At 28.5% G+C, this 12532-nt stretch overlaps 1 protein-coding gene across 1 annotated transcript; it reads left to right on the plus strand.

The window, feature by feature from the left end:
* Positions 1–4111: 4111 nt before the first annotated feature.
* LOC101502395 (putative pentatricopeptide repeat-containing protein At3g15200) lies at positions 4112–6049 on the plus strand. Its single transcript, XM_027335006.2, has one exon. It carries the CDS (start codon positions 4267–4269, stop codon positions 5743–5745), a length of 1479 nt encoding a protein of 492 aa, XP_027190807.1. The 5' UTR covers positions 4112–4266; the 3' UTR covers positions 5746–6049.
* Positions 6050–12532: the final 6483 nt, after the last annotated feature.

A 12532-nucleotide genomic window follows, 5' to 3' on the forward strand; every position in this document is an offset into this window, starting at 1 on the left:
TACGATGTTTAAATATAAGAAAATTGATGCATTTTTTAATAAGAAAATTTTCTAAAAAGACGAAAATCGTAAAATAGTTATATTTTATTTGATTAAATTGAGTAAAATTCTAAAAATTTGTATAAATTGTGTGATTGAAAATTATAAAACTTGTAAGGATTGAAATTTTAATTTTTTTCAACTTATCGACTATGTATGAATTGTGTGAAATTCTAAAAAACAATTATATAACTTTTCAGAATTTCAATTATAATATTTTAGTTAATAGTTGTCGCTCATCGACTCTCCCAATATCTTGTACAATTTTCGCTTCTGCTTAATAATAGTACAATTTTATGTATTGTTACTTTTCTTTATATTCGTTAACCTTTCTATAAAATGCCAAATAGAGTACATAAGAGAAGCTCAATAATTGAGTCAAACAAAAAATCAAAGAACTTAAATATTTCTGTTTCTATATGAGAGTCAAGGAAATCAAACGCAAGATGAAGATGCACCAAATGAAGGAATCAAATATGCATTTAATACACCATAAGCAAAAAAAACAAAAAGATCTAGAAGAAACAGTAACCAAAATGATCCATCCTTAAAAATATATAATAGGTCTAATAGAAGATAAAGTCAAAAAAAAATATTTATTTAGAGAATAAGAAGACGTTGCTCTATTATTATTAAAAGTAGAATCAAATAAAATAAAGTTGAAAAGTATTTAAAAGATAAAATTTAGATTATAATTATGCAAGAAGAATTATCGACCCATTTACTAAAAATAAAGTATGGAACTGTATCACGACCAAAGAAAAGAAAATCATCATCAAAACTAAAGGACTATTCAAAATAAATTTGATAAAAACGGTAAAATAGTAAGAAGCAAGGCAAGGTTAATATCTCAAGGTTACCTAAAATAGAAAGGCGCCAACTTTATCGAAACCTTTGCACCTGTTATAGGCTTCAAGCTATTTATATGCTTTAATCATTTTTTGCACAATATGATATGATGCTTAAAATTTCTAAATGATGTCTTCAAACTTAGAAAAAGATTATATTTATGGTCTTTAACAAGCTCATATAGCCTCACATCATTGATTGAACACCTTGTTAATGGAAAATGGTTTTACAAGATGAAAGGTGGATAGTAATTTGCTTAGAAATTCATATAACAAACACTTTATCTTTATACAAATATATTTTGATGATATTGAATCAGTTTGTTTAAGATTTTTTTTTAAATGATTTTTATAGTATTTTATTTTTTTTACATAACATTTTTAAAAATAAAACTCCACATAAAAAATTAATTTAAATAGTTTATTTTAAAAGTGGTTTAAAGAATTAAGTTTAGTGTTACTATTGAACCTCTTTTCAAAGACTTTTTTTTAAAAGTTAATGCCAATAATTTGATATGGGTGTGATTAGTGAATCGAAGTTCTTCCCTAGGCTTTAAATTAAATATTGTAATGATGGAATCTATCTTCATCAAAGCAAAATACTTTAAGACACTCATTAAGAAATTCAAAAACATAGAGGATTCGATATTTATGACCGTTCTTGTGCATTTAACATGTGTTATTAACAAATGTTACATTATAAAAAATGTAAATAAAAAACTCTATGGAATTATGATTGGTTATCTACTCTTCCCAACTGCATCTAGACCATATCCTATGTTCATTATATGTTTATCAGATCTAAAATAAACTCAATTAAAAGTCATTAGAAGAATCTTTGAACATTTATTCAGTATTGCTAACTTGAGTTTGCTTTATAAGAAAACATAAGGATATAGGTTACAAGGTTTTTGTGATACTATTTTGCTAGATATCAATAGAAAAGAAAATCACTTTAGACTGATGCATCTACATTGGTGATAAATTGTTTTATCCACAAAAGAACTAGAAATAATATTTCATTTTTGAAAAGATAAATATACATCATAATTAATATTCTATATGATTTTTCATATTCTAAAAAATATTGAATAATTAATTTAAAAGTATTTCTAGAATAAAAACATTAATTGTGGATAAATTAATTAACATTTATTTATATTTGAGTCTAAAAAAGTAGTAATTTTTCTTGTATAATTGAGTCAAAAGAGAGTGTGTATATATATAATTAAATTTTATTTTTCAAAACATAGTGTAGGCACGTATCCCATAATCTACAATACAAATTTGTCTCTATTTAAGGAATCATTATAATTTGTCTCGAGTTCATTTTGTCTTATTATTCCTTATATAGTGATAGATTTGCTCTAAGTCCATTTGTTAAGAGATTAATTGAGTAAAGTCAAGAACTATTCGAAATCAAATTAAACATATCAACCATGAAAGTTTGAAATAGATATTTTTGCAAATTTAGAAGCTAACATATATAAGTAAACAATTTTTATTAATGGAAATAGGTGTCATTAGAATTCATATAACATATACTGTCTTAGTTGAATTGACAAATATAAATATTATTAGGTTAGACCATTTATTACAGAATCAAATCAGAAATCTCATCCGAATTTACCGTAGTATTTACAATCCTTCATAAGATGAAAAAAAAAAATTATGTAACATCCATTAACTTCATAACTAGTAAGTCATTAAAAAAAAAAAAACTGTAACTAACAATGATGTTCGTTTGTTTCCAAATCCAATTTCAACGGTGGATGTGACAAAGAACCTTCGAAATTAAGACGATAATGATATTCAACTTGGCTTATATCATCCATTTAACAACATTTCCCATATCATATAGTAACTGATAGAAAATCAAATGAGTGATCATATAGGCGTGGCTATACCATAAATTCTATTTTTTTGAAACAATTAGGACCTAGATTATTGTCATGGATTTGTTGTAATTTGTCTTCAAGAGGATATAGTCATTTTCAATATGTGAGATCACTTTGTCATAAGTCGTGTGCCGTCCGTCTATATATACGTTCGCACGATTTTACCTTTTATTGATTAATAATATAAATATAAAAAAAAACAATAATAATAAAATTAATATATTTATTATTAAACTTTTACCAAATAATTTTTAATTTGTTTTTAATCCTCATAATATTTTTTGTTAGGAGTGTTAGTTTCTAATGTTAAATAACTGATTTATATTTTTCAGATTTTTTAATGATTCTTATAGACATATTTAAAACATTATAAAGATATCTTTCATAATAATGTAGAATACATAATTAGGATGAATTAAATATGTTTTTTTAAGCATAAAAAACTTAAGAATATAAATAACCAAAATTTAATGTTAAAAATTGAATTGTAATATTATTTTTTATAGATAAATGTAATATTCTAACAAAGCCTCTATTTTATTTTGTTTTTAGAAGGTTTAACTTCTATTTCAACCTATAAAATAATTTTATAAAACTATTTTCTAATTTTCTTGCAAATTATGACTATTGTAATTTATTTTTATGTAAAGTTTATAACAATTTTTTGCCCCATTCGTTAGATTTCTAAACCCGTCCTTGTTTCTTGGTGACATCCTCATGTTAATGTCATTAAACTTAAAGTAAACGAAAGCACTATTGATAATCTTAGTTGCTTATGCTTTGATATACTTACGTTTTAAGAAACTCAACAAGATATTTTTGACTTCTTTAAGAGGTGTGGTTTTACAAATATATTATTTGTGAATTAAGACTCACTTTCTATCATGTATTGTTGATTACATGAGATCATTGTTGTCAAAGGAATGGCACATGATGCTGGTTCACATCTTGCAAAATTTGGAGCAGCTCTTGATTATGAGTTTGAAGTTTTGAAATTTATTCCCATCTTCTAGCGAGTTTTTGTTTAGCAGATGTCTAGGGATTATGTTTTCTAGACCTTAGTTTTTGTCTTTGTTACTTGATTTCCAGTGAAAAAAGAAACTCATACAAGGCCCATGGATACTCGATATGTCCAAATCATGAAGCCCTCTTGGTGGGCACTGTTGAACCCATACCCTATTTTGCTATCTACACCGTTTTCATTAAAATAATTTATTTACATTACTCAAAGTATTCCCTCCTAACATACAATACACCCATACCTTTAACACAAGGTTATTTAAGTCATTTGAAAAATTATATTTTTCTTTTCTTTGGAACCAAAAAAACTAAAATATCATCTTAATTTCCATTTACTTTGTCTCCTCATTCAAAAGAAAGCATAAATCTGAAACTAGTGTGGGTTGGTTCATCGCGCACAGTTTCATGAATAAATTGTTCGACAAAATTCGAGTAACAGCAGCACCAACACAGAGCACAACATGAAAGCTATAAAAACACTTTCCTGCGAAAACAACCAACGCATTATCGCAACCTTATTCAACAATCTCCAAACACCACGATCACCAAAATTTGATCGATTCCTTCATTCTCATCCCGAATCACCGCCAGCTTCATTCATCCAAAACCTTCTCAAATTCCGAAGAGACAAACCAACGCAACAAATCGAACATGCTCTCAACCTCTGCAAAATTCACCCCAACCACGAACTCGTCCTCGAAGTCTTGCAACGTCACCGTTCCGATTGGAAACCCGCGTTCACTTTCTTCAAATGGGTCTCCAAAACCAACAACTACACACCCAGTTGCCACGTGTATAACGAGATTCTCAACATCCTCGGTAAAATGAAGCGTTTTGAGGAGTTACACCAAGTGCTTGACGAAATGTCGCAACGAAAAGAACTCGTAAATGAAGAAACTTTTTCCATTTTGATTCGTAGGTTTGTGGCTGCACATAAAGTGGAGGAAGCAATTAACATGTTCCACAGAAGGGAAGAGTATGGTTTGAACAATGAGTTTGATTCAGAAGCTTTTCGTACTCTCTTGATGTGGCTGTGTAGGTATAAACACGTTGAAGAAGCAGAAACTTTGTTTCATAGTAAGATGAACAAGTTTCAGCTTTATCATGATATAAAAACTTGGAATGTAATTCTCAATGGTTGGTGTGTTTTAGGGAATACACATGAAGCTAAGAGGTTATGGAAAGATATAATAAGTTCTAAATGCAAGCCTGATATTTTCACCTATGCAACTTTCATTAAGGCGATGACGAATAAAGGGAAATTGGGAACAACTTTAAAGTTGTTCAATCGTATGTGGAAAGATGAGAGTTGTAAACCTGATGTTGTGATATGCAATTGTGTAATTGACGGTCTTTGTTTTAAGAAGAGGATTCCTGAGGCGTTGCAGGTTTTTCGTGATATGAAGGAACGAGGTTGTCAGCCGAATGTAGCTACTTATAATTCGTTGATTAAGCATCTTTGTAAGATAAGGCGAATGGATAAGGTTTATGAACTGGTAGAGGATATGGAGAGGAGGAATGAGGGTTGTTTGCCTAATGAAGTTACTTATAGTTACTTGCTTAAGTCGCTGAAGACGCCTCAGGAAATTCCTAGGGTTTTGGAGGCAATGGAGAGAAATGGGTGTGCAATGAGTGACGATGTTTACAATTTGGTCTTGAGGTTGTATATGAAATGGAATGATCTTGATGGATTGAGAAAAACATGGGAAGAAATGGAGAGGAATGGATTGGGACTAGACAGACGATCGTATACCATCATGATTCATGGACATTATGAAAATGGGAGGATAAAAGATGCTATGCGTTATTTCAAGGAGTTAACGTCGAAGGGGATGGTGCCGGAGCCAATAACCGAGAAACTAATGATTTCCATGAACCCTCAGTTGACGGAGAGAACGGGAGAACAAGAAGGAATTGAAGGAGATGAGTCTAATGTCTGAGGTATTGAAATGTTGGTCCAATTGTGAGAGTTGGACAATGATATTTATGCATATTTGTTGTTCAGATTGGCTGCTAGAGTTTTGTTTGAACTACATGTAGACGATTCAGAATTTGCTAGGACTTGAATCATGGTTAGAGCATCAAAATGGGAAAGAATTGTATCCTCCAATATATAGATACCTGGACACATTTTATGTTGTTTATCATTTTTTGTGAATGAGAAGAATAAAAAAGTAATGAGCATAAACTCAGACAATGTGTGTGAGTGTGTAGATCAAATTACATCTCCAATTACTATTGGCATAGTTGTTTGTGTTGACCAAATATGATTTTCAAGCTATGAATCACTTACATGGATATCAAGTAGGATATTAATACAAAAACCTTAACACAAGTGATAATTTAAGAAAATAAATTAATTGAACGTAGTTGTCTATGTTGGTGTCGTGTCGAATGTCAGAACACATTTGATCATAAATGCCAATGCTACAGAGCTTTCAAGCTTAGTATGTGAAGGATCGTGTATCCTCTTGATCAAATTGTATTGTTGAACACTTTTGCTGTATAAGTTACGTAAATTCCCAAAAGTTTACATTCATAACTCTTTTAATGGATCTACCACTCGTATGTAATTATGGATTTCTTTTTGTATGTAGATGAGATGGTAAATATTCTTAGAAACACACACAAATACTCGAACTCACTACATGATATACAACCTATCAATATTAGCATTTGTCAATTGAGCGACTAATTATAGATTTTAATAGTAACTCTTCAACGGAATTGGTCCAAATTTTATGTGCTTAATGGCTCTTAAGTTTTGTAAGATTTTTTTATCAAGCAAGATTTCTCCAAGCATGTCCATAATTTTATGTATGACAAAGTCTATTGAGATTTTCTTAAAAATTGATTTTTTTTTTCTAGATGGACTCCTACACCCATACAATTAAAATATTTATAAAAATAAAAATAAAAAATCAAATCAAATTATCCTTTCCCAAACCTTCTTCTCCCTCCACACTCTACCCCCAACACTCTCCATTATTTCCCATCCTTCCATACATTCATATCTATCTCATGCCAGATTCCTCTCAATTGCCTTATTCCTCTATGTTCTCCTTCCTCCTCATGGCCATCTTCTTCTCTCCGTCTTGCATTTTTCTCCTCTCGTCGTTCTCCTTGGCCAGGCACCAATTCCTTCTTCTCTTGCTTAGTAGATTTGAAAAAACAAAATACATTGGTTGTTAATGTAAAAAAAAAAAGTTTTATACTGACGGTATACTAATACTATGTCATTGCACTCAATAATAAACATGTGTTGATGTATATAGACCATCATAAATTATTGGACTAACATTAACATATGCTTTTAAGCAAAAAGGACTTAATAAACATGTGTTATGTATATAGACTATATAAATTATTGTATTTACCGCAAACATTTTTAACACAATGTTTATAGTCAGCATTTCAACTTGGGATGAATCTAATATAAAAATACAATACAAATAACTAGAGGAAGAAAGGAGGAATAACAAACCTATTGAAGAGGAAGATTGAACAATAGAAGAGGAGTGAGACAAAAAGAAATGAGACAATGGGAGAGGAAGATTGATCAATATCTTGGGGTGTATATGTTTTTGTCGTAATCAGGATCGATCCAACATATTTAGAGATCTAAAGTAAATTTTAATGAGACATAAATTAGATTTTCTAAATTTTAACACGATATTATTAAATTAATATAATTGATATGATGTAATTTTTTTTCAATTAATTTAATATTTTTGAGACTATCAAAAAATTAAAATTTGAGACATTTTTATTCAATAATTTTTTTTATGAGACCTTTTGATAAAGTAAAATTTTTATTTTTTATAGAGATTTAAAGCAATCGTTTTAGTGGATTTACCATCGGACCGGTCGTGGTCGTAATAAGAGGAAGAAGAAAATGGGTGTGAGGAAGAAAGAAATGGATGAAAGAGGTAAATAAAAAGTAAGATGAGTAAATTTGAAATTACAGGATATATTAATATGAAATGAAATATAAAAAAAAATGATGATTGTAACAAATATATCAACTTTTTAGAAATAATTTTTGTTTATATTTCATTATAATAGGAGTACATGATGTTAGAATATACCTAAAATTTGAAATTAACTTTTGTCATCGTACATAACTAAAAAACTATACTTATTTTAAAAAAATGTTCTTTCGAATGACATAATTTGACATCAAATATATTTTTGGATGATGCAAAAAACAATGTATTAAAATCACATGATTATATATAAATGAAGATTTATCTCATATTGAAAATAACCTTAATAGTTTGATCATGCAAATAATTTTTTTATAGAATATTTCCTTTTAATTTATTATAAGAGAGATAAAAACCACAGATACAATAGTTTTATTTATAGAGCACAATTCAAATTTAACAAATTAACTAATTAAGTCTAACCTACTATCAAACCAAATTTATTAACCAACAAATTAATCTACTAAACTACTAACAAAATGATTTAATATTAGCATTGTGTTTTTTCTGAGTAAATCCAAATTAGTACTTAAAATTATAAGAATGTTTCAATCTATTCATCACATTATTGATATTCTAAAATCACCACTAAAATTATAACATTTAATTAAATTTGTCCCTCTATTAGTATTTATAGGGATTAAAATAACATCAAATTAGTAATATTGGAGATGAATTTATAATTAAATGAATAATTTCTTAGATACATTTGTTAATATATTTAAAAAGAGAGAAGAACTTAATTAATAATTTTCAATTTAATATATGGCTTTGGAATATTACGTAGAGACTAAATTGATACAATCCTTGTCGAGCACAACTTGAAAATTTACTACTCTTTTTCTAAATATGCACTCCCTCTATCTCATAATATAAGTCAATAGACTAAATATATCAATTTTATGTAGAAAAAATTACTTATATTTTTAAGAGATAGGAGACAGATATGCAGTCATACCGAGGAAAGGGAAAGTTCATTCCATATAATTTTCCAAAAACTTTTGATTCGGTCCGAAAGCCTGTTGGGCTAGCCTGCTTCTCAATGATGATTATATTGTAAGAGCCCATTGAATAACATAATTTTTTTCTTGATAAAGTAACTAGCAGCAATTAAAACTGTACCATATTTTCGACAAAAAAAAAATATAGTGCCTGTTTTTTTTTCTTAGATAATAATTCTTTTACTAAAAGGAGTGCATTACTCCCTCCAACCTTTACATCAAAGTAGCGGTTCAAATCCAATATCATAGTAAAAGAATTCATCCACCTTTTATAAAGGGTTGCAGATATCCTACCAAATTATGAATTCGAAAAACGAACAAAAAGACACAAATTAGAACCTTACAACTATGTTTTATTACACCACAGCAACATTTTCATACATATCTACACAAAGTCAAATATGTGAGCATAATTTGCAGCAACTAATGGTTCCACCAGGTTGCTTTGCAACAAAGCTCTCACCGTATAATCTTCTTAGGACTAAGTGTAACATCCAGTCATTTTATTTTATTTTTATATTTTTATTTTAGGGGTAGAAATAATTGTTGATGATATTATTTATAATAATAATAATAATAATAATAATAATAATAATAATAATAATAATAATAATAATAAAAGTATCAAATGACAACCGTTAAAAATTAAGTTTTATGGTTTAGTTGAAATGTCACGTCACCACTTAATACACGTTCCCCTTTTTCCCATTTAATATCACACAATCCCCACTTAATATCACATTCCACACTTTTCCCATTTAATATCACTCACATTTTCCTCATTTAATTTAATATTACCTTCCTCACTTACTACTACGTTCTCCATTTTCCTCACTTAATATCCACTTAATACCAGTTACCCATAAAAATGAATAAAATAAAACTGATGTCTTCCATTCAAAAACGTTTTGCTATATAGAAAAACGGTTTAGTTGAGAAGGAGACGGAGACCATTTTAATAGAAAAGGCAATCACCAAAAGAGAAAAGAGATGAGTAATTCTATTCCCGAATTTGTTAAATCAGTATCAGAAAAACATCGATTGCGCATTTGTTAACCGTTGGATCGGGCTGATTTTTGGACAGAAGGTTCGCAACATTCAGATCCACTTTTCCAATGGAGATCGGTGAAACGAAGTTCAGAGATGGAGAAATCGTGCTCGCACAGTAGCAGGTGTGAAATTAGTGAGACAAGAATTTGTGAAGCATAATTCTAAATACAACTTTAGTAACGGTAAGGGCATTACTCCATTCGCTTTCCTACTTGAATTATATGTGATATAAATGTACTTGTGTATTGGTTCTATTTGTGTGTTATCTTCAAAATGAATATTAATAATGGTTGTGTTTGACATGTTGTGGTTATTCAAGGTGATTACTTTGGGTCTAAACTAGGTTGAATGATTTTGGACGGTTGAGTGATCTATATTGTTACTAACGAAAGTGTCTACATTCATGCATTCATAGTTGTGTGGTGCGTCCATAATTGGTTGGAGCCCATAGATCCTTGCGGGGATTTTGAGTTAGTGGTGTTGCTTGGAATGACCCACGAAGCCCTTGCGGGGGAGGCGATATTCCGGAATCATGCATTGACATATAGTCTAGCAAATAGGATTTTTGCATTTTTTATTTGTATCTTTGGTGCGTTGTGATTTTTAGCTGTTAAATGAAATATATGATTTATTTATATTTTTGTTATAACAACTATATATGCATGCATATTTGCTCTGTATTTGTTATTTGGAGATGACCCTTACATTTGACAGGACGTTACATGTTACTTTAGTGAATAATGTCACGGTCAACCTAATAGGAGAAATACGAGGAAATACAATAACATGCAGTTGGGTGAGATTTCTACAAGTCCAAAATTTATGACCAACTAGGATTTATGTTTGGGTAGTAAAACATCAATAGTTTTGACTCTAAGAGTTTCTTTTGTTTAACGTATTAAATTTAAGTTTCTTTTGTTTAACGTATTAAATTTACTTTTAGTGATTGTAAATACTTTGATTCATTATCTGTAAAATATAACTAAAAATGTTATTAATTGATTTTAAGATAAATGAGTATTTAAGATAATCATAAATAAATAAAAACGAATATGTATTTTTACGTTTAAAATTTCATTAGTTAATGTCGATGTTACACTAAGATTCTTTATTGAATGCATGCAAGTGGATTATTAATCCAGCTAGAAAAAGGCATGTCTTTTGAAGTACTATTGAAGCTGATGAACCGTGTCGATGACATACTTTTGAACCATACATGATCATTTCACAATTCCCTACCTCTCCATTAAAGATGATATTGTTTCTTTCATGCCATAAGCTGCACATAGTTGTCAACCAAATTAATTAAAATTCTCATCCTTTTTATTCTTCTTGTTTTTTTGTCAACTTACTGAATTTTAAGAGGTACAATGTCATTTCAGTTTCGATTTGCTCCTCGACATCCATTCAATTAAATATTCTCATCCAAAATTTCTAAGAAAAAGCTATAATTTAAAAAGAGATGGAAATATGATTATGTTTTTCTATAACAAGAGACACTTTATGGTCGTCGTTTAGAGCTCTTCTACTAATTAATTTTTAAAAAATTGATGTACTTTGTTTTAATTTTATATTAAATATATCAAATTTAGTTGTTCAATACTTATTTATATTTGTTGCGGTGTTCATTTTGTTTTCAGAATGATATAATAATTTTGATTAATTACAATTTTTTAATTTCGTCAACGTTACAATTCTAGAAACATAAATATTTTAAATATTTATTTATCATATTTATAAATATATTATTTTGTACTATAAATTTAAATATTGTGAATGTGTTTTTAAATTCATTTTTATAACGACTTTAAATTTACGTTGTATCAATGTGTTTTACTAATTTAAATAAATAAATATAATTTTTATAAAAGTAAATAAATGCATAAACTACCACCCTAGACATCTATTTTGGCAAGTATTCGCCGATTTCAATTGCATAAACAAAAATACCATTAAAAAAAAATTAAAATTTGTTATTCTATTGATTTGAAGAACAAAATTAGTAAATCCTCACTATTTCATGACAAAAAAGGCAAAATACTTCTTTATTTACTATTATAAATAAAAACAATTTTTTTTTTATTTGAATTAATTTTATTTGAGGCGTGTCAATCATTAAAATATTTTTGTCAACAAGAATTTGAATTAGATCCTACTTGTTGTAGCATTCTAGTCTCTTAGATAAAATTCATTTATATTATTTTTGACTAATTTAATGTTAGTATTTAATTTAATAAGAAATATTTAATATCATTATTTGAGTATTTAATATTATAAATAATTTAGTAAATTTAAATTATATTTATATAAAATAAATAAAAAAATTTAATTATTTTAAAATAAAATTGAAAGTATAAAATGGAATCCTAAAATGGAGTTTGGAAGAGAGCAGAGTTGGTACGAAAGAGGGTACTCTCTCAAGTCGACCGACACACGGTAGCAAAGCATAGCAGCCAGCTACACAATCAATATATCAAACGGCGCTAATTGGCCCCACTCTCTCTTCCCATCCAATCTAACATTTTATTGGGACTCACAACATTAATAGTACTAAGTAACACTGCATTTTCTTTTTTTTATATTCAAAAGTTTTAATACTACTGCATTTCATTTTACTCGTCTTTTATTTAAAATGGACAGCATATTTTTTAGATTAAACAATGCTCCTTCATCGTTTTGGGAAAACTCCT

This window comes from Cicer arietinum, chromosome 1 (genome assembly GCF_000331145.2).
Source record: "Cicer arietinum cultivar CDC Frontier isolate Library 1 chromosome 1, Cicar.CDCFrontier_v2.0, whole genome shotgun sequence".
Lineage (NCBI taxonomy): Eukaryota > Viridiplantae > Streptophyta > Magnoliopsida > Fabales > Fabaceae > Cicer > Cicer arietinum.

Coding starts and splice junctions, on each gene's coding strand:
- LOC101502395 (XM_027335006.2), top strand. CDS start 4,267: ATGAAAGCTATAAAAACACTTTCCTGCGAAAACAACCAACGCATTATC.